Raw genomic sequence first — 25,975 nt, 5'->3', positions numbered from 1 at the left:
ATCCTGGGAGGCCCCATCAGAGGGACAGGGAGAGGGGAGGTAAGCTATGTTTCAGAAATGTTAGGGTTTGACTTGAAAGCACAGCCCCAAAGCAATGCCAGCCAGTTGCTCACCAGGACATCCGCCATTAGCCTCTGCGCTGGTCATGTGTATGTATGCGTGTGTGTGCATGTATGTACAAACTTGTGCAGGGACCCACAGGGACAGTTCTGTCCCATCAAGGAAGACACTGTCTCCCACTGGGCCCACTATGTCACTGTTAACCACAGGGAGGTTTTGTGGCCCTGGCTAGTGGGGACCCGAGACATATCCCTCAAATATGAAGGGCCCAGGGGCAAGCAGGGCCTGGTTTCCAAGAAAAGCCCTTTCTAAAGGGCCCCTCTTAGGACTGGCAGCTGATTTACTGGACTCTAGCCCTTTGCTCCAGGTAGAACTTTATCTGCCAATCCTGTGTCCTAATACCAGGCCCCTCACAGCTTTCCAAAAAGACACTTTCAGCACCATAACTTCCCAAAGGAGAGCCCTGCCCTAGAGTCAACCATGGGCAGCCATGCCGTCTAGCTGCCTTCCCCTGCTGGTTGTAAGCAGGGTCTCCAAAGGCAGATAGCACCCTGCATGGGCTTGGGGCAAACGGCCACTGCGTGTGCATGGCTCTTCCTGTGCTGCATGATGCTAACAGGGCTTCTTGGGACCCTCTTCAGGGAGGGAATGGGATTGAAAGCCATCAATGCAGAGCCTACATTGGAGAAGGAAGGAGAATGATGGGAGCTGGCCCTCACCTCACCCTTCTTCCCAGTGTCCCCATTCAGAACTCCTGCCTCTGCTTCATTTCCTGGAGAACGGGTTTGACCCCCTACCAGGGCCAGCTTCATGGGCATGCAACTGTGCAGTCACACAGAGCCCCACACTTGGTTTCAGTGCTTTGCCATTGCTGTATTGAAATTCTTAATAATTTTTGACCAAGGAGTTCTGCATTTTCAGTTTGCCCTGGACCTTGCAAATTAAGTAGTCAGTTCCCAGTCCCACCCTTTGCTCATGCAATGCCTGGCTCCACATCTGACAGCCTTCCTTTCCTTTCTGTCTCTAAATCCTATCTATCCTGCCCTAAGGCAAAGTCCAGACAGAGAAATATTTGAAAAACTACAAAGGAGAGCACATTATATTTGAAAGAGCTTTTCTGCTTAACTGCAGATGGAATGATGATGGTTGGCATGTTAATACCTCTACCAATCTTGAGTTCTTCTTGGCTCTGTCCAAGGCTAACGGCTGTGATGGAGGCCTTCTACTCCTAGTCCTGGGTAATTGTCTCCTGGTGTCACATTCTTTGAAGAAGTATAGGGCATCATATTTAATAAGCTCATTTTGACCTGCCTTAGAGAGTACAGGTCCAAGCAGGACACTGGCACAAGATTGGGTTCTGAGGCCCAAGGAGGTATCTATCCTGCTGATTTACTTGCTGTGACTTCAGACAAATCCCATTCTCAAAGTCTCAGTTTAATCTTCTGCAAAATGGGTCACACCACATCATGAGGCTTTGGAGCTTCAATTGCTCATCTCTCTAAGTCAGAAGCAGATCCCAAGCTTTTAAATGAAACTTTGGACAGTTATTTTTGGAGGTAGATGGCCCCGAATGCAGGCACACGTGCTGTTTACCACTTCTGGTCTATGCACTGGCAGAACACATTAATCTGGCTATACAGTTTTAGAAGATTCATTTCCCTTTCTCCTGAAGCCCATGCAGGAGCCCCAGGTAAGGCAATCCTCCTGTAGGTACAGTCTCAGATTTATCCTTGGATTGTGCCTGAATGGCAGAGTGCTGAGTTCCTGGCCCAACTTATTTTTCTTCTGCAGAGCTGTGTTGGGCGTTGCCTGTGGCCAGCATTGTGAGCACTGTGAGAGGCGGCCTCATGAATCTTGCTATTGTCTCTAGGACAGGGCTATTCTCGAGGACATTATCCTCAGCATAACAGAGGGGCTCCTTTGTGGAAGAAGTACATAGGAGAGACTTCTTTCGGATCTCAGTATTCTTTACAACTGTGCTTCTGCGAATAAGTGAACTACTTTGGATACTGTAACCCTTCTGAGAATTGAGCTGCTGGGATACACAGAGCCAGTTTTGGAGCCCCGTCTGGCAAGCAGGCAGGCCCGTGGACAGGATAATCTAGGGTCAGTCTTACCCCAGGCTTGGTTTTTGCAACTTCCCCCCTCTTTATTTTCCACTTGCCCCAATTCCCTTAGCTTTTTGTTTTACATTTTTCTCTTGTATGTGTCTTTATAAACACCTCTGTCTGCTGCAGAATGAGGTGTGATATAAATATGTGAGTTTGTGCTTAAATCCACACTTTCAAGGGAGTTATGAGGATTCAGAAGGAATTGTTTGGCAAATGCTATAAAAGCAGCCCCACCCAAGATGGAACTAGGGCTGGGTGGGAGGCAGGGGTCTTTCCTCCAGACTGGATCATCTTGCCACAGACAGCAGCCCCCAGAACCCAAGCCCGAAGTGCTCCTTGGCATCTGTTTATTTATTTATTTGTTATCAATAAATGAAAGGTCACTAAACACACTTTGAAATGTTTGTCGCCTCCCTTGATTTTGCTTAATTGACTTAAGTCAAACTGAAACTCTGACTGAAACTCTCATTTTGTAGATGCACTGGCAGGGACTTGTTAGGGCAGCGGCAGCCCACAGGCCCTAGGGAATGGGAGGGACCATACTTCTGGAAAGGCCGTATGGAAAGGAGGGTGTAGGGATGTAGGAGGGAGCCAGGGAGCCCTGGAGAGGAGTAAGTAGGCCCCAGAATGATGGGGCCCTGAATTAGGTCACAAGCTTGCCCTAGGCGTGAGTGGACCAGGGACCACATGATTTTTTGGAGGGGTCTGCTCAGAAAATAAAGTCACAGAGCTCCTGGAACCACTTGCACTTTTCAACAAGGGAAAAGAAATTTTACTCCTGGACTAAGTGGCCGTGCCCTCTGCCCTGCCCTTTGGGCTTTTCAAACACCTCCCCTCTGCACTAGGCTGGCTTCTGAAGATGCAGTGCCACCTTTACTTTGGACTGCCTCACAGCTGAGGGGTCACCAGTCACAGCCATGGCCTCGGCTGGCTTCTTGCTATGTAACATGAGCAGAGTAGGAGCATCACCCTCCCTTTCCTAAGAGGATCCTGAGTTTCAGGGAGGGCAGTGACCTGCCCCATGTTACTCACCCCAGTCCCGGCACAGGCCAGTCAAACCCAGGGCTGCAAGGCCTATGCCCTTTGCACGAAGGCAATATCCTGGCACAGGGGAGGAGAGTCTGCCTGGCAGCCGTGCTAACATTCCCTCGGAGCTGGGCTGGGGTTGAGGTCTGCCTTGGGGCTGGGCTCATGCTTCATGCTGTCTTCCTTGGCAGTGGAATCTGGTGTGTGAGGACAACTGGAAGGTGCCCCTCACCACCTCCCTGTTCTTCGTAGGAGTGCTCCTCGGCTCCTTCATTTCCGGGCAACTGTCAGACAGGTAAGGACATGGGAGGGGAGGAAGGTGGGATGGTGCCCCTTGTCAATCACTGCCTATCTTGGGGCTGGACTGAATTCAGGGTATTTCTACCCAGAGAAAGGGAGGACCCTCAGGTCACTGATTCAGTGATAGGAGTAGCCCTGCTGTCTCCTATTCACCCTGTCCTCAGTCCCCTTCACCTGGACACCCTTTTGTTCCATTCCCTCAGCCTCATACTCCCAGGGCTTTGGCCAGTGGTGGGGAGGGGCCACTGACCCCACTGGAAGGTGGGGTCCTCATACTACAGACTCCTTGACAAAACATGATGCTGCCATCACCACTGCCCTCCCTGCTCCACCACCACCTCAGGGGCAAGGGTGGATGGCACAGGATCTGTCTGCAAACAGCCAGCAGCCACACAGTGAGCCCCAGTTGTGCACACACTGCTGCTGTGGCTTGGACCCTGGCTGGACACTGAGGCCACAGAGCTGACGCTGGCTCTGGGCCTCATAGAGCTTACAGGCCTGAGGAGGCAACATCACAGCCCCGGGAGACAGTGTTCCACAGGCCCCTGGATGTGCTGTGGTGACCAGTGCAGGAAGTTGGGGGTGCTAAATAGCAGTGTTGGGGAAAGCTTCCCAGCCCAAGCCAACAGCCAAAGACCTGAGTTTGGAAAATGGGGCAGGAAAAGCTGTTTTGCTCACACCTGTGCTCCATTCTACCCACTGACCACTACCAGAATGTGAAGGTAACACTTAAACCACCTTCAGTGTCACTGAAAGACATTGCTGAAAGCTACACCTTCCCACAGAGCAGTGGTTTGCAATTTTGGTTGCGTGCTACTCATCTGGGAAACTCCAAAATCCTAATATCCAAACTGTATCCCAAAATCTTGGGAGGTGGGGTGCTGGCATCAGTATTTTTTCCAAGCTCTCCAGGTGATTCCAAGTGCAACCAAAGTTAAAAACCACTTGCAGAGTGACTCTTAGTTCTGGATTTACAGAATTTTCATGTTGCTGATTCAAGAAATATCTGCAATCTATGCTGTACCCACTTTCCAGAAATGTGCTGGTAGCGTCTATCTGTGGCTCCTTCTAAAGAGCATATTTCCACACAGTCCTTGCGTATGCTCCTCCGTGCTTTTGAGGCATGGTGACTCCACAGGAAGCTGAGAATCTCAAAAGCTATCTCCTGAGCAGACAGATGCCTGAGACCTCACCAAGGAGGAAGATGGGAGGGTGTGACAGGAAAAAAGTCTGCCAGAGCCCTGAAAAAATACTAAGTCTGCATTGATGCCTGACTCAGGGCTTGTAACACACCTTGGCAACCTATACATCTCATGTTTTCGGTTATACTGCATTCTCTAGGTTTGGCAGGAAGAACGTTCTCTTCGCAACCATGGCTGTACAGACTGGCTTCAGCTTCCTGCAGATTTTCTCCATCAGCTGGGAGATGTTCACTGTGTTATTTCTCATCGTGGGCATGGGCCAGATCTCCAACTATGTGGTAGCCTTCATACTAGGTAGGAATGGCTTCTGGGACACGGGGTACTTCCCTCCAACCCTCTGAAAGGCCCAGAAAGAACAAGTCATTGGGCCATTGGGCTGTGCTTCCAAAGCCTTTGGATATATGTGTGTTGGGAGGGAGCTCTTGGAGCAAGTCAGGGGCAAGGCAGGCACTCACAGGGAGCCACCTCTGTGCTGAGCCCTGAAATATGGTGAGGAAGAGCTGGAGCCATTAAGAACCAGCTGCACAACAGCTGAGACACATTCTCAGGAGCACAGGGCTTAAGAGAGGCACAGAGGAGGACATTTTAGGGGAAGGGCAGCCTGAGGATGTCTTTGATCTGAGTTGTATAGGCTTGAGACTTCTTCCTGGTTGTCTGTGAAGGGACTTAGGGTAGTCACTGTGGCCAGTACACAGGTGAGGAGGCTCATGCAGACAGGGGGTGTTCAGTGCCAGCCCGCCATCACTGGGCCGATCTGGCCTTGCCCTGAGTCAGAGCCCACCCCAGAGTCTATCAACTAAGCACAGGACAAGCCTCCCTGCACTGATAGTAGCTCCATCTGCTGTCAGGCTGCATGAGGAAGACTCATCAGCTACAAGGTCATGAGGAGGTCCCTAGGGCCCTCAGCAGCTTTTCCTGGGAGGGAGTTAGGTGAGCTCCAGGCAAGTTGATGAGGGTCATCCACAGGAGTGAGAGAGTGTGTTCTCTGAGCCCAGCGAATGGGCAAATGAGAGAAGCAGAGGTGAGGGGTATCTCTGGGATAGTAGACACCAGTTCCCATCATCTCTAGGGTGATAATATATTCTAGGTGGCTCAATACCATCCCAATTTGTCTCTATTGTCACAGCATCATTATTAATACTCCTTTAATAGAAGTCTAATGATTCTTCTTGCCTCAAAAGTCCGAATCTGGTTAGGTGACTCTGATTGCTTCTTAAGAGTCTGAAGGACTCATTGGCTTTGGAGATGCTGTGCTGTCTTAACTAATGGTGTGTACACCTTCTGTCAAGTTGCCAGGATGGAAATATTTCAACTCTACTCCCTTAATTATTTGCAAAGAGCCCCGTGCCATGGGCTCAGCCTCAGTGTCTGCAGAGTGGGGGAGGGAGGAGAGAAGGGGGGAAGAACATGCTGGAGCCACATGGTCCCAGCAGATAGCACACTCTTCAGCAGGCCCCAGTGGGAGGAGGCTGCTCCCCTTCCTGCAGGGGGAAGGAGCAGGGTAAGATTTTCTTGAAGATCTTTTGTGTAGAGGGCACAGGGAGATTCAGGCCAGTGTTGTTGGAAACTGGAGGTTGGAAGATCTTAGGACAGAAATTACAACTTCCTAGTCCCCAGTGGCTCCAAGAACACAAGGCAAAGCCTGTTGGCTTCATGTTCAAAGTCCCCAGAATCCATCTTCCGTGTGATGATCCTCCCTAAGCCTGAAAAACCCAACATGTGGCTCTGCTTGGGCCAGACACATACCAAAAACCAAACAGGCCTCCCCAAAACAGAAGACTGTGACCAGCAGGCCGATATCCCAGGAGGACCTGAAGGACCATCTGGAACAAAAGGGCAGAGAGTCACGGTGAAGCCAGAGAAGCTCTCTCCATGGGAATGGGAACAAGGTGGGACTTGTGCCAGGTGGTGGCATCCCCGGTTCTATAGAATGGGCAGCATTGAGATCTGCCTTTTCAGTGGCACAGTGTGCTTCTGGGGCCTCCAAGCCTCCCCTATGTGAGTGGGTGAGGCAGGGAGAGCATACCCCAGGCTTCCTACAGGAAAGGGCTGCCCCCTGGCTCTGACACTATCATCTACTCTCCTCCCACCTCCCCATGCAGCGTGTGGTCCCACATGCAGGGTGAAGAAGGGTAAGAGGGCCAAGGGGAAAGCCATGGAAGATCAGTCAAGCCAGCAGTCAGTACGTAAGACCCTGGGTGCAGCAGCCTCGCTATCAGCCGGGATCCAGGCCTCTGAGGGCTTGCTATCAGCCTGGGGCCAGGCCTGTTGTAGGGTGTTATGGGAGCCTCTACAGTGACAGTTTTACTCCATTGTGCTCTGCAAGAAATTGCTGGCTTTTGTGTCCTGGTATGAGACTCACTGTGTTGGGTTCTCAGGTCTGAAAGTTTAAGTGTCCCCGAAAACCAGCCTGCTCTGGAATGGCTGGACACCCCAGTCAGCGCCTGGGGTTGGGGGACACAGTACAAAGACAAAGTGGCTGCTAGCTTCCCTACAGTGCAGCAGCGCTCTCTGGTGTTTCTGGGATAAAATAGCCTAATTCCAGGTTGTATTTGACTAAAATAAACCAGAGGGTGTGGTCTGGGCTGAGGAGTTTGGTAAGTGCCTTTGCTTCCGCCCTCTGGCCCTAAGGAAGGGTTGGCAAAACTCTGCATGATAATTTCACATTAACTTGGGAAGCCAAAGTCCTCCCACTGTCAAAGCATTGCAGAAATGAGTCCTTGTTTTGTGCTGCTTTTTAAAAATGATCAAGGCTGCCAGAGTCATAGCTAGAAAAGAGAAAGACAGAACAGTGCTACCCAACACAGCATAAAGCAGACATGCCTGGAAGTGATGGTGTTGCCGGAATGATGCTGGTTTAGGAGGAAATGACCACTTGGGACCAAGGACACTAACCCTACCCATGCTCCAGCTCCCCTCACAATCTCCTACTGTTGCCCAGAAATAATGCCCTCCACCTGTCAACGGCCTTCTGGGTAGAATACCATCAGTAGCCTCTCTTATCCCCCATAACTAGCTGCTTAAACACAAAAAGTTAATTATCTCCTGTCTTGACTGATTCATTAATTCAGTATTTTTCAGTACTTCTAACATCAACCTCCCATGTGACATTTCCTTGGGCATGCTGAACCATTTAAAGCTTTGCTTCCTCTGATGTCTAGCGGTTCCTCCTTTTGATAGGTGTGTAAGTGATGGCATCTTCCTTTACAACTCTGGCTACCAGGAAGCTCGGGCAAATTTGAAATGTAACTACATCAATGATGCAGCTTTTACCAGCCATATATATATATATATATTACTGTTTTTAAATTGAAAAGTTGAAATATAATTTTGTCTTAGGCTGTTTGGGATGCCATAACAAAATCCTGTAGACTGGGTGGTCTAAACAACCGAAATTTATTTCCCACAGTTGTGGAGGGTAGAAGTCCAAGATCAAAGTGCCAGCAGGGTTAGTGTCTGGTGAGGGTTCTCCCGTTGGGTTGCAGATGGCTGCCTTCTCTCTAAGTCCTCACATGATCTTTCTTCTGCGCAAGTGCTCAGAGAGAGGGAAAGCAAGAGAGAGCAAGCCATAGAGAGCTCACTCTCTGGTGTCTCTTCTTGTAAGGACACTAATCCTCTATCCTATCAGGTCAGGGATCAACGTATGAATAATGGAGGGACACAAACATTCAGTCCGTGACAGATTTGCATACCATGATATTCACACTTTTAAAGTGTATAATTCAGTGTTTTTTAGTATATTCACAAAGTTGTACAGCCATCAACACTATCTAACTCCTCATCACCCTGAAAAGAAACCCTATACAAATTAGCAGTCATTTCCCTCTTCCCTATGCCCCTGGCAACCACTAATTTACATTCTTCCTTTAATGGATTTCCCTATTCCGCACATTTGATATAAACAGAATCATATATTATGTGGCCTTTGTGACTGACTTCACTTGTTTTCAAGGTTGATCCATGTTGTAGCATGAATTAGTATTCCGCTGGATGAAGATTTTGGTCATCCATTCATCAGTCATTGAACATCTGGGTGTTTCTACTTTGGGGCTGTTATGAATAATGCTATGAACATTGGAGAATAAGTATTTTTGTGGATATATGTTTTTTTTTTTTTTTTTTTTTTTTTTTTTTTTTTTTTTTTTTTTTTTTTTTTTTTTTTTTTTTTGAGACGGAGTCTCGCTCTGTCGCCCGGGCTGGAGTGCAGTGGCCGGATCTCAGCTCACTGCAAGCTCCGCCTCCCGGGTTTACGCCATTCTCCTGCCTCAGCCTCCCGAGTAGCTGGGACTACAGGCGCCCGCCACCTCGCCCGGCTAGTTTTTTGTATTTTTTAGTAGAGACGGGGTTTCACCGTGTTAGCCAGGATGGTCTCGATCTCCTGACCTCGTGATCCGCCCATCTCGGCCTCCCAAAGTGCTGGGATTACAGGCTTGAGCCACCGCGCCCGGCCGTGGATATATGTTTTTAATTGTCTTGGGTATAAGGCAGGACCTCTGCTAGGCCCTGTGCTGATTCTATATTCAACCTTTTGAGGAACTGCCAGACTGTTTTCAAAATAGTCAGCTGCATATTTTTGTTCTTTTCAGCAAGGCACAACTTTTTACTTTTCTTTATATCTTACTTTAATGTTACCATTATTTTATTGTATTTAAATTTGAAGTTGCCTCAAAATTTCCAAGGGATGAGCTGGCATATAAATCCATAAACATGATGCAGAAATTTGCTGGCATACCTTATTTGCATTGCACCATGAGAGGGAAGAACTGCGGGGACCCAGGGAAGAGCAAGAACTCACGCCTGTCTATTCACAAGGAGCTCACTGCCTGGTTGTGCCTCTGCAGCCAATGCAGCTGTCACTGTGGACATGGGGACATGGGTCAAGGGAGTGGGGCACATATTACTGGGTATACACAGAAATAGGAAATGTTACTTTTGACTAGAGTGATTGGTGCAGAGAGAGGGGAAGCCCTGAGCAGGGGAACATCTGTTAAGCCCTGAAGAGGGGTTCTGCTGTCTTCACTGGCCTTTTTGCATCAAAGGCATTGTACTTTCCATCATTCCCCTGACATGTAGCACATTTCAACTGCTTAACCAGGATAAAGAATAATTATTACTGAGCACCTGCCACGTGCCAGATACCCTCCTAGGCACTTTACATACATGGTCTCAGTCTTCATAATAATATCTCCACAAAGGAGGGTTTATTATAGTCTCTCTAGTAGCAACTTAGCATCAAGGAACCCAGGCTCTCCCCTTGCCAGATGGAGGACACTCCTAGCCCAGGGTTCCTGGCTCTTACCTCATATCCTGGTAGCTGCACTACAGTCTCGTTTCTTGAGCTGGGGTCTACTTAGAGCCTATGTTGGTCATTTATGAAGGTGCACGTCCTACCTCTGTGTGGAATGGGCCCGGCAGGTACTGCTCTACAGTTCCTGGGGCAGGTACTGCTCTACATGGAAGGGAGCCTGGCCCTCTCTAAGTCACCCCCTCTACGAGAGAGTGCTCAGATTCAGATGGGTGTGACAGGTGGTGGGCAATACTCCTACGGCTATCCTGGCCCTCATCCTAGCCAGGTCATGTCCCTTTGGCTTAGATGTCAATGTTTCACTCCCAGGAGAAACTCAGAGGCCCAGCCAGACCAAGACCAACCAGGCTTTGCCCTAGAAGCAAAGCAGACAGAAGAGGCAGATAGAGCATAGGGGGCAGGACAGGGATTCCCAGTCAGCACAGCAGGAGTCACCACTGTCATCTGTTTCACTGCCACATGGAAAGCTCGTGGCAGCTGCAGGCCATGAAAGATCTATATAATCAGGCTTTTCTCCTAGCATTCCTCAGAGGGGGCTGGCTGGCCTCCAGTGACAAGCCCAGGAAGGGAAAATGCAAATCCACTTCTGAAAGGGGGTTAAGCTGGGTGGATCACCTGAGGTCAGGCGTTCAAGACCAGCCTGGCCAACATGGCAAAACCCCATCTCTACTGAAAATACAAAAATCAGCCGGGCATGGTGGCAAGCGCCTATAGTCCCAGCTACTTGGGAGGCTGAGGCAGGAAAATCATTTGAACCCAGGAGGCAGAGGTTATAGTGAGCTGAGATTGCACCACTGCACTCTGGCCTAGGCGACAGAGTACAAGTCTGTCTCAAAAAAAAAAAAGAAAAAAGAAAATTGTAAAAGTGAAATCAGGATATGGCCTTACCCATCTCCCCTCATGTCTCTATTGGAATCTCAGTTGAAGAACTGCTTTAAAAGGCCAAGTCATGCCCCCAGTAATTTTTTTTTTTTTTTTTGGAAGGTAGACCAGTATCCATAGAGTGGATAAGGCTTGAATCCTGGTGCACCACTTATTATGTGCATGAATTTAGGCAACTGGCTTTAACTCTGAAGTCTCAGCTAATTATGTATAAAGTAGGAGGAATATTAGTTTTTGTTTTTGTTTTTGTTTGAGATGGAGTTTTGCTCTTGTTGCCCAGGCTGGAGTGCAGTGGCATGATCTCAGCTCACTGCAACCTCTGCCTCCTGGAGTGCAGTGGCATGATCTCAGCTCACTGCAACCTCTGCCTCCTGGAGTGCAGTGGCATGATCTCAGCTCACTGCAACCTCTGCCTCCTGGGTTCAAGTGATTATCCTGTCTCAGCCTCCCGAGTAGCTGGGATTACAGGCGCATGCCACCATGCCTGGCTAATTTTTGTTTTCTTAGTAGAGACGGGTTTCATCATATTGGTCAGGCTGGTTTCAAACTCCTGACCTCAGGTGATCTGCCTGCCTCGGCCTCCCAAAGTGCTGGGATTACAGGCATAAGTCACTGTGCCTCACCTGGAATATTAGTTTTTATATAACTGGTGTGAAGGGTCAAAGAGATAATATATGTGAACACTTAGCCTGGAACCTGTCTCAAAGTACCTACTTTAAAAAATGCTAGCTGTGAAGATGGTGATCCTGTTTAAGGAAGGGTGACTGCCTAAAAGTCAGAGAGCAGAAAGTAGGGCTAAAAAGGAATTGTTTCAATTTGTACCATCCATGCTGTCCACAGGAAGGCAAAGAGAGAGACCCACAAAGTCTCTGTCCCCAACATGCACTCTGCAAAGTTGTATAACTGTTCTGGTCTGAGACTCACACTTAGAGAGGGAAATTATCCCGGAACCCAGTAGTGTAACTTCTCTTTTCTTAACAAGGTCATGAAGGTAGGATAAAGCTCCTCTGGCCTCACAATTCTATAAGATTCTCACTTGATCCTGCACACTATCTCTTTTCCAAAATCAAGCCCTCTGCTGCTTCACTTCTGAATCTCTGCTTAAGAATAAAGCATCCTCTATTTATTTCCATATCATAATCACAGCCAAAGGGTTTAGAAACCAGTGCATAGCAGGAAGGTCATTAATGAGGTCAGAAAAGACCTGGAAATCATACTCATGATCCTCAAAGAAGTCAGACCCTATCCTTGGAAATGGGTTTATAGGCTGAGCAATGCTCTGGGTGGTTAGGACAATTGTCTCCAACATGGGATGCAGGAGGCACAAAGTACTGGCTGTTTCTATCAGTCCGGGCTTTTAAATGGCCTCTCGAGAGGGACCCACTAAGGCAGATCTCTCAGTTACGAACAGTGAGGGAGAATGAGTGGGGTGGGTTGGGAACAGGTAGGTGGTAAAATGAGAAACCAGCCAACATAGTAATTTTGCTGCGTCTCTGGAATGAGCTCTTAATCCCTTCGCCTGTGCCTAGAACATATAAACATGATTGAGAAAATCTCTCTTGAAAGGCAAGCATGAATGACCTTTGAATTATCTGTTTTGTATCTTCTGGGTCACTTCTCTGTAGTATGGGCAGATCCCCAACAAAAGGCAGAGCCATTGCCATTGGTCAAATCTCCGCCCCAGGTGTAGAGAACCAAGGGCAGACTCTGGAAAGGGCCCGGAGCTCCGTGACAAGAGAAGGAGCTTTGTTCTTGGACTCCCATCTGGTGCCGAGTGATCCACTGTGGCACTGAGCAGAGACCAACAGTCGCCTGCATGTCCTTTCCCAAAAAGCAGTGCCCTCACCAAGCAGTCATGGGCCTTTCTGCTGTTCAGGGAAAGCTCTGTGGAGTTCAATGGGTGTGTGGCCAGGTCTAGGGCTGCTGCCTGCAGGGGTGGGAGAACAGCTCCTGCTTTTCTTTCCTTGGTCCAAATGGACTGTGTCTGCCTGGGCTGATCTCTGGGCACAGCATGGCTGCAGGGAATTCAGTCCTGGGTGCTGAAGGCCTGTCTGTGCACCTCCAGAGCCAGCTCACTCCAACTGATTTCTCAGGGCTCAGGCATGGGTAAGTGTGTCCTGAGATCTTGGAAACAGTGAACTCTCCACTGCTTCCTGATGGGCCAATGTCTGTTTATTTACAGTTCAGAACTGTTGGAAAGGCTACACACACCGTGACCCCACATGGCCCCTCAGAAGAGCCACTGCTTATCTCCTGAAACGTTCTCTCTGCTTCTCATGTTGGGGCTCTTATTTTGGAAATGTGGCATTCTCAGAAGGGATTAGCTCTTGCGTCTGGGCATATTTTTATGACATGGAATGGCCTTAAAATAAATCGGCCGGGCATGGTGGCTCATGCCTGTAATCCCAACATTTTGGGAGGCCAAGGCAGGTGGATCACTTGAGGTCAGGAGTTCAAGACCAGCCTGGCCAACCTGGTGAAACCCTGTCTCTACTAAAAATACAAAAATTAGCCAGGCCTGGTGGTGTGCGCCTGTAGTCCCAGCTATTCGGAAGGCCGAAGTGGGAAGGTCACTTGAGCTTGGGAGGCAGAGGTTGCAGTGAGCTGAGATCGTGCCACTGCACTGCAGCCCGGGCAACAGAGGGAGACTTTGTCTCAAAATAGTAATAATAATAATTAATTAATTAAAAATAAATAAATAAATCTATGACTCCGTTAAAATCTCATGGAAATTCAGTCTTCTATAAGTTGCCAAGTCTTGGATCACTTCCCACCTTCCTCTACCCTGACCATGCCTGCTCTGGGCAATGAGGCAAATGCCTTTCCCCTTTTTTAAGTGGTGATAGTTTGAACTCTAACTGCCACATAATGATATAAAAAGCAAATATTAAAGTGAGATAATATGCTAATACTCCTCCCTTGTTTTGAACAGGAACAGAAATTCTTGGCAAGTCAGTTCGTATTATATTCTCTACATTAGGAGTGTGCACATTTTTTGCAGTTGGCTATATGCTGCTGCCACTGTTTGCTTACTTCATCAGAGACTGGCGGATGCTGCTGCTGGCGCTGACGGTGCCGGGAGTGCTGTGTGTCCCGCTGTGGTGGTGAGTGTGACTCGTCCCCAGACAGGCCCTCTGCTGCGGGTCAGCATACCTGGAACACACCTGGAGCCTGGTGCTGACCTAGCTTGGGCTTGCATGACCTCCACGGAACTCGCAGAGGCCAGTTTCCAAGCTGGGAGTTTTTGCCTCATTGTGGGTGGGCCTGTGTGCTGGAGTTTGAGTCTCCATTGTCCTAAAAGCACATTCTCAGGAGTCCAATCTCTTCCTTGACACCAGCCACTCTTGTCTGTTGCTACTTATTTGTGGCACTGGTGGTGTTGGATTTTGTTGTTTTTAACTCTGCCCCCTGCTCTTTCATCACTTTTCTCTCTCTAGAAAAATCTCACTCTATCCTACTAATGTAATTCTTCAAGCTTCCCTACCATATAATGATTAGCATCTATGAAAGGGAAGCCTATTTATTAGCACTTATGGTAGTGTGCCTATTTATCTGCTATGTCTTGAAGAGTGAGAAAATTACTTTTTATTTAATAAATTGTTAGAGAAATGTTCTCTTCTCTCCTCCCACAACCTCCCAACTCAATTTCAACTCAGTATAACACAACAGTTACAGGAATAACAAAGTTTGAAGGTTCTGGCTGCAGTCTTACCCAGTATGACTATCTGGGAGATTTCAGGTGACAGAATAAGTTAAAAATCATGGAATAAGGTGTCAGACACACCCTCTTCTGGGGGATTTCCTGTTTCCTTGCTTTTTCATATTTAAGCAAGAGGAAAGGGATTCCTTCCATGGGTGGGTCTGGTTCTGTCTCTCTCTCTCATTCTCTTTCTCTCTCATTAATTCTTCTTGGTTTGATTTCATTATATCAAAGTCAAATCCTCCAGCACTGACTGGTTTCACTGAACTGCATAACTTCTACCTGCTTACACATAACACAAGCTTCTCTGATCATTTTTCGGAACTCACAATTTAGACTAGACCTCATGGTTGCCCTGTCCTTTGGACACCTCCTGACTGGGAAGCTGTCTAGGTCTTTATCTTACTGCATCTGTTAGGCAGTCATAGAGGTTGACAGGCAGGCCACCTGTCTGACTAGACAGCGCAGGTCAGGTGGGCTCACTCTAAGCCCCTGTATTCTCATGATCTGTAAGAGTGCTGTGATTTACCAGTGTAAATTCTTGGCATGAAGTGTGCAGGTGGAGTTGATAGTTTGTTAAAGGTTAGGAATTATTCTGACTTGCAACACTCCTCTGGAACCCTGTCTGAGGACCAGGAAACCCGGCCTGAGGAGCAGTGAATAAGGGCTGGCCATTATCTACATAGCTGTGCCTCCAAGGAAAGCATCCCAGATTTACAAGAGCAGAGTGATGTTCTGAATGAGAGTAATTATCATCATCATCATCTGTCCCTCTCTCCACAACTCCCTTGCTAACTGAATTTATTGGAAAAGATGTTAGTGACTGCAGGTTCTCTCAAGACACAAGACAAGATTATTCACAGGTTTTTTTCTGCCTCTTCAGCTGAATGATTTTAATAAACTATGTGCTCTGGCTCTAGTTGTCATTTTGACCTAAGGGACCAGTACTTTCAAAGTGTTATAATTAGCCAGGTATGGTGGTTCACACCTGTAATCCCAGCACTTTGGGAGGCCAAGTTGGGAGGATCACTTTAGCCCAGCAGTTCAAAACCAGCCTGGGCAACATGTCAAAACCTTGTCTGTACTAAAAATAAAAAATTAGCTGGGTGCAGTGGTGAGTGCCTGTAGTCCCAGCTACTTAGGAGGTGGAGGTGGGAGGGTCCCTTGAGCCTGGGAGTTCAAGATTACAGTGAGCTATATGATCATGCCACTGCACTCCAGCCTGGATAGAATGAGATGCTGTCTCAAAAAAAGTTATAATCAATCTTATTAATGTATGATTCTATCAGAGAGAAAGAGAGACAGAGAGAGAAAGAGAGAAAGAATAACAATATAAGGCCCCTGATTGGCTGTACAGAGATTAGTAGGGATGGGATTTGCCTCAGGACCATATGTCACAGCGAGGAATGAACAGCTCTGATTCATTAGCCCTCCAGAGTTAGCCTCCAGAGTTTCCAGCGAGAAGGTCCATCCCACAGGGAGCCTGCTCACTCTGCCCTAAGGAGAGCTCTTTCTTCTGTTTCCCAGGGGCCAGTCCACGAGTGGTCCTGGCTGTGGGCATACTGTACCAGGGACAGGACTTGCCCCAGATAGAGGCCAGCCCGGGACCAGCACTGACAAGCTGAGTGCTCCCCCTGAACATTTATCAGTGGTCTTATCATTTTCCTGTAAAAGAAAATAGCTTTCTTCTGAACATCCTATCCTTGCAGGTGGGGCTTCCCAAACGGATGCTCATCAGTCTAGTGGTTGGGATATGGGGGGATGCTTAGAGCTGATGTGGACCCTGCCGCCTGCTCAGTATGAGACAAGCTCTCCAGCAACACCTGACTCCTGTTTAGTCTGAATTAAATCTACAGAGAGATTATAGTGTGCAACCTCATTTGGCACTCCATTGACTTTTGAAATGATCAGCTAGATTTGAGATTATGTGCACACACAAAAAAATCAAAGCAATTCAAAAGTAGAGATACCAGTGGCCCTGAGTACAGTGGGCTAGAAATGGGAGATAAACCTACATAGAGGTATTGTTGGTAGTTTGGGGAACTTTTTATGTCCCAAGTTTCCTTTAAAAGGCTTGGCAGTAAGTGGCCACAGGTGTGAATGGAGTATATGTATAGGGTGTGGGGATGGGGTAGGGAAGCAGGCCATAGATGAAACGTGAGGAAAGCTATGCAATTTCTAGATGATTAAACATTAAGAGTCTGAGGCCAGTGATCTGTAGAAAAAAAGGTAGGATATTTCTAAGCATAATCTGGTTGAAGAAAGATACTGGCCCAAAGTAGAAGCATCTATCCATGAGGTATATCGTGGCTGTGTAGTAAGATCTCTAATTCTGCACTAATATAGTAGCCACCAGTCACATGCAGCTATTTAAATTTAAAATTAATTAAAAGTAAATAAAATTAAATTTTTGTTTCTTCAATCACACTAGCTCAATAGCTACATGTGGTTAGTGGGTGCTGTCTTAGCACAGATACAGAACATTTCAGAAGTTTCTATTGGACAACACAGTTCTAATTACTGGAAGTCAGTGACCTAACATTATTGTAGTTCCTATAGGGACCAACTAAAGGCATATTCTGAAAAATGCAAACTGAGCTCATTTTTCAACTCATGTGCTAGTAAGCTGGAGAGGGGACCTGCTAGTTCGTCATTTGTTTTGCTCTGAGCTTATTCCTAGTGTGGATTTGGGCCAATTAATTATAGAGGACTCTGTGTCTGCTACTTATAATTTGTTTTCTAGGCTAAGTAAGTACAGATGCTCTTCGACTTATAATGGGGTTATATCCCAATAAGCTGATTATAAATTGAGAATATTCTAGGTCAATACATCTAACCTACTGAGGTAGGAAGCCAGACACGACTCCAGAGCCAGGGGTTGGACACCGGACCAAATTGAGGACCAGCTAAAACAGAGCCAGGGCAGAAGATGCTTTCCATAAGACACGCCCACCAGTGTGCCATGTCAGTTTACCGTTGCCATGACAACACTCAGGCTTTATTGCCCCTTTCCATGGCAATGACCCAGTGACCCAAAAATTACTACCCTTTCCCTAGAAATTTCTGCATAAACTGCCCTTTCATCTACATGTAATTAAAAGTAGTTATAAATATGAGTGCAAAACTGTCCTGAGCTGCTACTTTGCCTGTGGGGCAGCCCTGCTCTGCAGGAGCAGTCACTGAGCTGTAACATTGTCTCTTCAATAAAGCTGTTTTCTTCCACCTCCAGTTTGCCCTTGAATTCTTTCCTGGGCAAAGCCAAGAACCCCACTCTGGGGCTTGCCCGCCCTGCATCCCTACCAAATATCATAGCTCAGCCCGACCTACCTTAAACATGCTCAGAACACTAACATTAGCCTACAGTTGGGCAACATTTTCTAACACAAAACCTATTTTATAATTAAGTATTGAATATTTCATGTAATTTATTAAATACTGTACTGGAAGTGAACAATAGAATGGCTGTATGTATGAGTACTCAAAGTAAGGTTTCTACTCAATGCATATCACTTTTCTCCTATAGTAGAAAAATCGTAAGTCGAACCATCATAAGTTAGGGACCATCTGTACTGACAATAGGTAAGGAAAATGAGAGCTGACAGAAGAATGGCTAAAAGATTTTGAGAAATAAAAATTTAGAAAGAATAGAAGTCCTATTATTTGCAACTGTGTTTGAGCATCAGCTATAAATGGGAATAGACTATGTAATTTAAAACAATAAGCTTTTAGACGTTAACAAAAAGACAACATTGGGGCTCATCTCGCAAAAACTGGTTTGGGCACTCGCTGATCTGGGAATCTGTTGAAAGCCATGGGGACCCCACACAGGCAGGTATCAGTGCCCTCACCTTCTCTTTTGACTAAAGGAAAAGATCAAGAACACAGATGCCCTGGCCATCCTTTTCCCAATAAATTGTGAACGTCACCAGCTGGGACACCAGCAATTCTCCTTAGGATGGACCCACTGCAAAGACAGTCTCTTCTCTAGGGGAACTTACAGTCTAGTAGCTACATTTCTTTTATGAGCCACAATGCCTATAAGTTTTGGATGAACTTCTCCAGATGTCCTGGCTCAAACATGCCCATAGTTAATGTCACCCCTTATTGTCTGGTCCTGGTCTCAAGCACAACTGATGATCAGTCTTATAATTTGATCAGAAGTTTGAAACTTGAAGGTGCTTTTATTTATTCCTATGCTCCAATAGAAATCTTATGTGGACTCCCTTTAAAAAGACAAACTAGAATTTTACAAAATTACAACTATCTGGGGGAAACTCAGATTTAATAGTATCTAACCCTGCTCTTGTGAAAAATTATTAAATATTACAAATAAATTATAGGTTCATTCCTGAATCTCCTCGGTGGCTGATATCCCAGAGAAGATTTAGAGAGGCTGAAGATATCATCCAAAAAGCTGCAAAAATGAACAACATAGCTGTACCAGCAGTGATATTTGATTCTGTGGAGGTAAGCATTTGCAGATGTTTCCTCTTGAGATCAGCTATGCATTCTTGATTTTATGGAATTTAACTTAATTCAATATTTGTTAAGTGCCCACTATGTACCAGGCATTGCACTATGCCTTAAGAACACAATCATGATTAAATTCTAAGATAAAATCCATCTTAAAGGGCTGTTTATAAGAATCAAATGCAATAATATATGTAAACTGCTTAGCAAATAGCAAGTGTTCATTAAATATTAGTTCCCTTTATTTTGCAAGTTTATCATCAACTTTCTATTGGCATTGCTCCAAATCACTGACACAGCTATGTACTGATGATTTTTAAACGTCCAGATTAAGTGGAAAAAATATATTTCAGGGTTAGTCCACCCTGGGTTCTCCACTGTACCCTGAATCTTACCACAGGCTGCTGAGGAAGCAATGCATGTCTTTAGTCTCGCTCTGTGTCATATCTAGAACCTTAAGGCCTGAAAGCACACGCTTGAGGATTCACCCTTGAAAGTTGGTGACCACAAGGAAAAGCTGATATCCTGTGGAAGCAGCCACACCTCCTGACAGTTCGTGAGGATATGCAGTGTGCCATGCCCTGTGCTGGCTCCCAGAGGAAATAAGAAAAATAAGACACAGCCCCAATTCTAAAGGAACATAGAATGTAACTAAGATGGGTAAGAGGATTGGATAAAAAGATAAACAATGGCATAAGGGAAGAAAGGGTAAGTATCTAAGAAGAGACGCTGTGTACCAGCAATACAGAGAAAGAGAGCAGGGTGGCCCACAGCTGGAGGCAGGTCCAAGCCAGGGAGGACAGCAGGACTCATTTAAATGAGTGGAGAGGATGGGGCAGGGCATTCCTGGCTAGGAGATAGGTAAGAGTCTGCTCAGGACACCTAAAGAAGACTATGGTGGCTTCAGTAGCATTATGCATGCCCTGCATGAAAGCATGTAGTGTGGAAAGCAGAACTCTGTAGAGGACAGTGGGCATGCCACTGCTTACCCCGAGGGCTTCCCCGATCCCTGGCCTTCAGGACCTTTTCTAGAAGCAGATACTCTAGCTATGGCTAGAGGCTTAGAGTGGCCATGAACTCAAGCTCTCAGAGGGCTGCCGGGACAAAACATCCCTTAATTCTTTGCCCTTCAAGTCAAGAAGTCCATTTCAAGTCTCAGTCAATTTAAATGGATAAAACAACAACAACAACAACATTGGGAGTGTCTAACACTTCTGCCCTTCAGGACTGTGCTGGGTGTTTATTGATATTTATCAACTAGGTGGCCTGATTCCTATCTGTGAAACTTACATTCTAGTTATAGGGATTTACCTACATGGATGAAAGCAATCATAAAATAGATATGAGATACATAGTTATGGACACATAAGAATATAGTTCAGTGTTAAAACATATGGTTCTGGCAGTGCCTTTATATATATAGATAGACATACACACATACACATATATAAATATGTACATATGTGTGTGTATGTGTATCTAATACATATATATATATATATACACTTAAAAAATTTTTTGAGTCTCACTGTGTTGCCCAGGCTGGAGTGCAGTAGTGCAATTACAGCTCACTGTAGCCTCAACCTTCGGGGCTCAAGCAATCCTCTCACCTCAACCTCCCAAGCTGGAACTATAGGCAATTGCCACCAAACCCAGCTAAATTTTTGTATTTTTTTTGTAGAGACAGGGTTTCACTATGTTGCCCAGGCTGATCTCAAACTCCTGGGCTCAAGCAATCCTCCTGCCTCCGCCTCCCAAAGTGCTAGGATTACAGATGTGAGCCACCATCCTCAGCCTGACAGTGCCTTCTTTCTTCCTGCCATGATGCACATCTAGCCTGAACTGGACAAACCCATTAAGGGTTTGCGCTTGCGCTTTCCTGAGGCCTGGTCATCTCCCCTGCTCACCTCCTGTAGCATCCTCTTTAGGAGGATCTGCAGAGCCCTGTGCCAGCAATTGCACCCTATTTAGAATGATATTGAAGAGCCTACCAAATGCCAGGCACTGTGTTCTGCTCATTTAATGCCCATGCATTTTTTTTTCCAAAAATGAAACTAAGGCACAGTGAAGTTAAGGAACTTGCCCAGGATCACACAGATGTTAAACTGGGATTTGTGACCTAGTTCTCCCAGGCACCAAAGCACATGCTCTTAACAACTGTGATTTTTCACTTCATGTTAGAGGCAGTAGCATTAACTTCGGCAGGAAAAGATATAGAGTAGAGCATTGTCTTAGAAAGCAATCTCAAGCATCCTTGGCTTCAGAAGAAGCACCTTCAACCTGCTCCTGGTACCTGATCCAAAGACATTTTGGTGGCTCCACCCAGGCCAGGGACAACCACTGGATACAAGGATATTCTCGTTCTGAGGTTTCCAATCCTGGCTGCTCATCACAATCACCCAAGTGCTTTAAGAATACAGATTCTCAGGCCTCTGTTTAAAAGAGTCGAAGTAGGCAAGCCCAGGGAGGAACCTGGCAACCTGCATTTGAGAAGGGCCCCGTGGAACCACCAAGTGTTAGCACAGGCCTGGTCCACAGGTCCTGTCTGTGTGTACCACCCCAGAACCCTCCAAGAGGATGTCTAGTTCCCACTAGTTTATGCAGGGGCTTTGCTTTGTTGTAATATCAGGGTTATTCTGCTGGGAGCCATGTTCTGGGGCTCTACAATCCAAATAGTACAGTAGAGAAAAGGCAATGTGGCTGTGAGCTGTGTAAGTGTCTGATCATTCCTAGAAAGAAGGACACTCACATTTGGAGAGCACCTGCTGTGAAGGCAGGCCTGGCACTCTCACTTCTTCATAATAGAAATTCCTCCATCAGTCTCTCACTGCACATGCACTGTAGGGCCACAAAGTCACAAAGTCCTGGTACTTCATCCTTGAGAGATTCCCCACCTCAGAGCCTAATAATTTTTATGTTAGTTTCAATTCTAATCAGCTTGGTTAACTTGATTCATAACTCACGGCAAGTTAATATCCGCAAATTAAAAGCAAAAGAATAGGCCGGGCGCAGTTGCTCACACCTGTAATCCCAGCACTTTGGGAAACTGAGGTAGATGGATCACCTAAAGTCAGGAGTTTGAGACCAGCCTGGCCAATATGGCAAAACCCCATCTCTACTAATAATACAAAAGTTAGTCAGGTGTGGTGGCGGGTGCCTGTAATCCCAGCTACTCAGGAGGCTGAGGCAGGAGAATTGTTTGAACCTGGGAGCGGAGGTTGCAGTGAGCTGAGATCGCGCCACTGCACTCCAACCTGGGCGACAAGAGTGAAACTCCCTCTCAAAAAACAAACAAGTAAGTAAATAAATAAATATAAATAAAAGTAAAAGAGTATAAGCTCATCAATAGCAGTAAGGATTTGTCACTGACCGCTGATGGCTAGCCTCTTTTCCTCAATGATACAGTAATAATAATAATAATAATAAGAGTTTAAATTTATTGGACATTTACCATGGTTCAAGCACTGTGCTAAGCCATATATATATTATATATATGTTATATATATATATATGATCTCATTTAGTCTCTCAACTCCCAATAAATATACCCATTTTATAGAGCAGTAAGCTAAAGGCTGAGAGGTAGGAGAATCGCTTGAACCTGGGAGGTGGAGGTTGCAGTGAGCTGAGATCACGCCACTGCACTCCAGCCTGGGCCACAGGGCAAGACTCCATCTAAAAAAAACAAATAAGCAAATAAACAGAGAAGTGTAAAAAGCAGACATGGCCTCAAGGAAGGGACTACATGGCCCTACCCTTCAATAGGCAGTCCTGAGGATCACAGATCAGTGTGGTAAAGGACATCCATTCTCTGACTGTCAGTCAGAGAAAGGCTATATTAGACAACAGGCTTTGTATAATGAGACAGGGAAGGGGGTGTTATATATTTAAGAGGCTTCTGTGTAAAATGGGCTGCAAACATTTTAAAGTGTCAGAATAAGCATCATATATGTAGATGCCCTATCGCCTCCAATTCCCAGACTTCTAAGCATAGTCAAGGTGAAGTGAGAGTTGCAGCATAAGTTTTCCCCATGCATCATAGCCAAAGATACTTCCTTACTACCTCTTAATCTCATGGTTATTTGCATTATTTTGGTTACAGGAGCTAAATCCCCTGAAGCAGCAGAAAGCTTTCATTCTGGACCTGTTCAGAACTTGGAATATTGCCATAATGACCATTATGTCTTTGCTGCTATGGTAAGTAATAAATGACCTGGAAATACAGACATCTGGCACATAAGTATGCAACTGATTTTCTTTAACTCAGAGGAACATTATGGCAATGTCTGGGTTTTCCTGAGGAAAAATTAAGATTATAAAATTCTAAATTATTTTGAAATGCCTCGATTCAGTTCATGGGACTAGATACTGAAAAAATGTCACTAGGTGCAGTGGCTCACGCCTGTAATCCCAGCACTTTGGGAGGCCAAGGTGGGCAGATCACCTGAGGTCAGGAGTCCAAGACCAATCTGGCCAACATGGTGAAACCCTGTCTCTACTAAAAATACAAAAATTAGCTGGGCATGGTGGCGCATACTTGTAATCCCAGCTACTCAGGAGGCTGAGGCAGGAGAATCACTTGAACCCAGGAGGTGGAGGTTCCAGTGAGCCTAGATCACACTACTGCACTCTAGCCTAGGCAACAGAGCAAGACTCCATCTTAAAAAAAAAAAAAAAAAAAAAGTCACAGGGTAGAGTATTTAAGTCTGCAGTACTGGGGCCCAAAGGGAAAGCATTCCCTTTCCCCCTCCTAAAGTTATGAGATTGAGATCATTGATGTCCCTGGGTAAGGGTTCCCTCCCCACCAAAAATTATGAAATTAAGACTAATGATGTCCCTGGTGCCTGAGGCAGAGACGCTAATTCAGCTCCTGCTTCCTGAAGCTGACCTGGCAATTGAACAGTGAGGCTAGAATAACCTAGATCCCCATTGCCTGGATTGGAGCCTTGATAAGCTTTTTACACATGCCAATAGCAAACTAATAAGTGGCTTTCACGCACAGAAATAGTGAATTGGCTTTATAGAATAGATTTAATAATTTATCTGCCAAGAAAAAAAATAAAAGGAAAAAAGAAAATTCCTACCCTATGATGGCAACACACACACACACACACACACACACACACACACACACACACATGATGATCGTCAGAACTGGCAGATTTAGGCTGCAGCTAATCTAAGTTTATTTTTAAGGGCCATCTTACTTGGCAGTTAGAAGAGATCAATGACAGAGCTTCTGCCTCTGAATTAAGCAAGTCTGTCCTAGGTACATGGCCTTCTTAGTTCTGACATTTCAGCATATATATATCCCTGATGCAAATGCTCTTGGGCAGTGATGCTACTAAGCTAATAAAAAATTAGTCACTAGTTCTGTCTAAGCTGCTCCTATTACTAAATGGGAAAATCACTAAGATCCCTTGAGCAGTAAAGTTTAATTATTTGTTTTGTTTACGAATTAGTCCTTGCATTATCTAATTTGGGTCTAGTATGTGTAAAAAGATCCACCAGTGTTCCTGAAATCATTTTTCAGATATCCTCTGCTTCTCAGTCATGTTAATAATAAGCAAATTTCTACACAGGGGCGTCTGCATAGTGCAGTTGTAACAGAAACTCAGGTTCAGTCACTCATAGCTTGCGGTGTCCAATTAACAAGAGCAAGGCCTGATGTAACGAAAGTGACTTTTTATTCCAAATCTAGCTTAGGGAGAAAGGTATCGGCTTCCTGCCTAAAGGGTACCGCTTCTCTTTTTGAAGTGGAAAGCAGGCACTTCTAAAAGGCACGGGAGGATGCAAGCAGGTGAGGGCTCAGAGGGCTAGCTTGCTGCCTTATCTACTGGGCAGTTGAGTTGGCGCCTTCATGGGCAGAAACAGGTTGTATAGGTGGCCAAAAACTCTAGCAGGCATACTTTAGGTTGGAAATTGACTGATATCGCTTGAGGAAATCTAGGGGGTGAGAGTTCCACTCTGGATCTTCTAAGCACATAGTTAGATGAACTTGCCCTGCAGGGAGTGTCCAGTGAAGAGGAGGTTAAAAGGCTGTAATTGCACTTCTAAAGAGCTAAGTAGAAAGTGGGGAAAAGGAAGAAAGAGAAAAGAAGAGAGAGAGAAAATAAACTATCCCTTAGAAAAATAGGGGTACTCAGTTACATAGTTATTTTTTCCATAGAGAAGCTTCTTTTATTATTATTATTATTATTATTATTATTATTATTATTATTATTATTTTGAGATGGAGTTTAGCTCTGTCGCCCAGGCTGGAGTGCAATGGCGCGATCTCAGCTCACTGCAACCTTCGCCTCCCAAGTTCAAGTTATTCTCCTGTCTCAGCCTCCCAAGTAGCTGGGATTATAGGCACATGCCACCACCATGCCTGGCTAATTTTTGTCTTTTAAGTAGGGACGAAGTTTCACCATGTTAGCCAGGCTGGTCTCAAACTTCTGACCTCAGGTGATTTGCCTGCCTCGGTCTCCCAAAGTGCTGGGATTTCAGGCATGAGCCACCACACATCGCCCACAAAGAAGCTTCTACATGAAAGTTAACTATAATGACAGAATATACAGGCTGCATTCTGTGATAATTTGAAGCATTCGGGACATTCACTCTTTTCCCTAAAGAGAATCGGAATTTATTCTAAGTGAATCCCACAGTATGACCCTTGTATCTCTTTTTTGTTATAGAATGAAATCTGGATTTTATGTTCACTGATGTGACTAATATTTTTTCTTCAAATAATAGCTCTAAGAGACTGAGGAGGTACAAACTATTCAGGAAATAGGAAAACTTGAAATCAACTACCTGAGAAAAGTTATTGTTGAATATTGGTATATCTAGACTAGCACTATCCAATAGAAACTTCTGCAGTGATGGAAATGTTTCATATCTATGTTGTTCAATATAGTAGCCACTAGTTACACAT

At 45.7% G+C, this 25,975-nt stretch overlaps 1 protein-coding gene and 1 long non-coding RNA gene across 2 annotated transcripts in view; one reads left to right on the top strand and one right to left on the bottom strand.

Moving 5' to 3' along the window:
* SLC22A4 (solute carrier family 22 member 4) overlaps positions 1-25,975 on the top strand; it is a 50,047-nt gene that overhangs the window by 15,411 nt on the left and 8,661 nt on the right. The window contains exons 2-6 of the mRNA XM_010359998.2: positions 3,389-3,492; positions 4,839-4,993; positions 13,819-13,990; positions 18,927-19,053; positions 23,159-23,253. Of these exons, the coding sequence (XP_010358300.2) occupies positions 3,389-3,492; positions 4,839-4,993; positions 13,819-13,990; positions 18,927-19,053; positions 23,159-23,253 (653 nt within the window). The remainder of the gene's footprint in view (positions 1-3,388; positions 3,493-4,838; positions 4,994-13,818; positions 13,991-18,926; positions 19,054-23,158; positions 23,254-25,975) is intronic.
* LOC104659842 overlaps positions 2,514-25,975 on the bottom strand; it is a 57,746-nt gene continuing 34,284 nt past the window's right edge. Inside the window, exons 7-8 of the long non-coding RNA XR_747640.1 lie at positions 23,594-23,715; positions 2,514-3,481 (exon numbers count right to left, since the gene is read on the bottom strand). This is a non-coding gene — a long non-coding RNA (uncharacterized LOC104659842). The remainder of the gene's footprint in view (positions 3,482-23,593; positions 23,716-25,975) is intronic.

The sequence above is a fragment of the Rhinopithecus roxellana genome, chromosome 3 (assembly GCF_007565055.1).
Source record: "Rhinopithecus roxellana isolate Shanxi Qingling chromosome 3, ASM756505v1, whole genome shotgun sequence".
Classification (NCBI taxonomy): Eukaryota; Metazoa; Chordata; class Mammalia; order Primates; family Cercopithecidae; genus Rhinopithecus; species Rhinopithecus roxellana.
The sequence above is the reverse complement of the archived record's forward strand: the minus strand, read 5'-3'. Positions and strand labels throughout refer to the sequence as shown.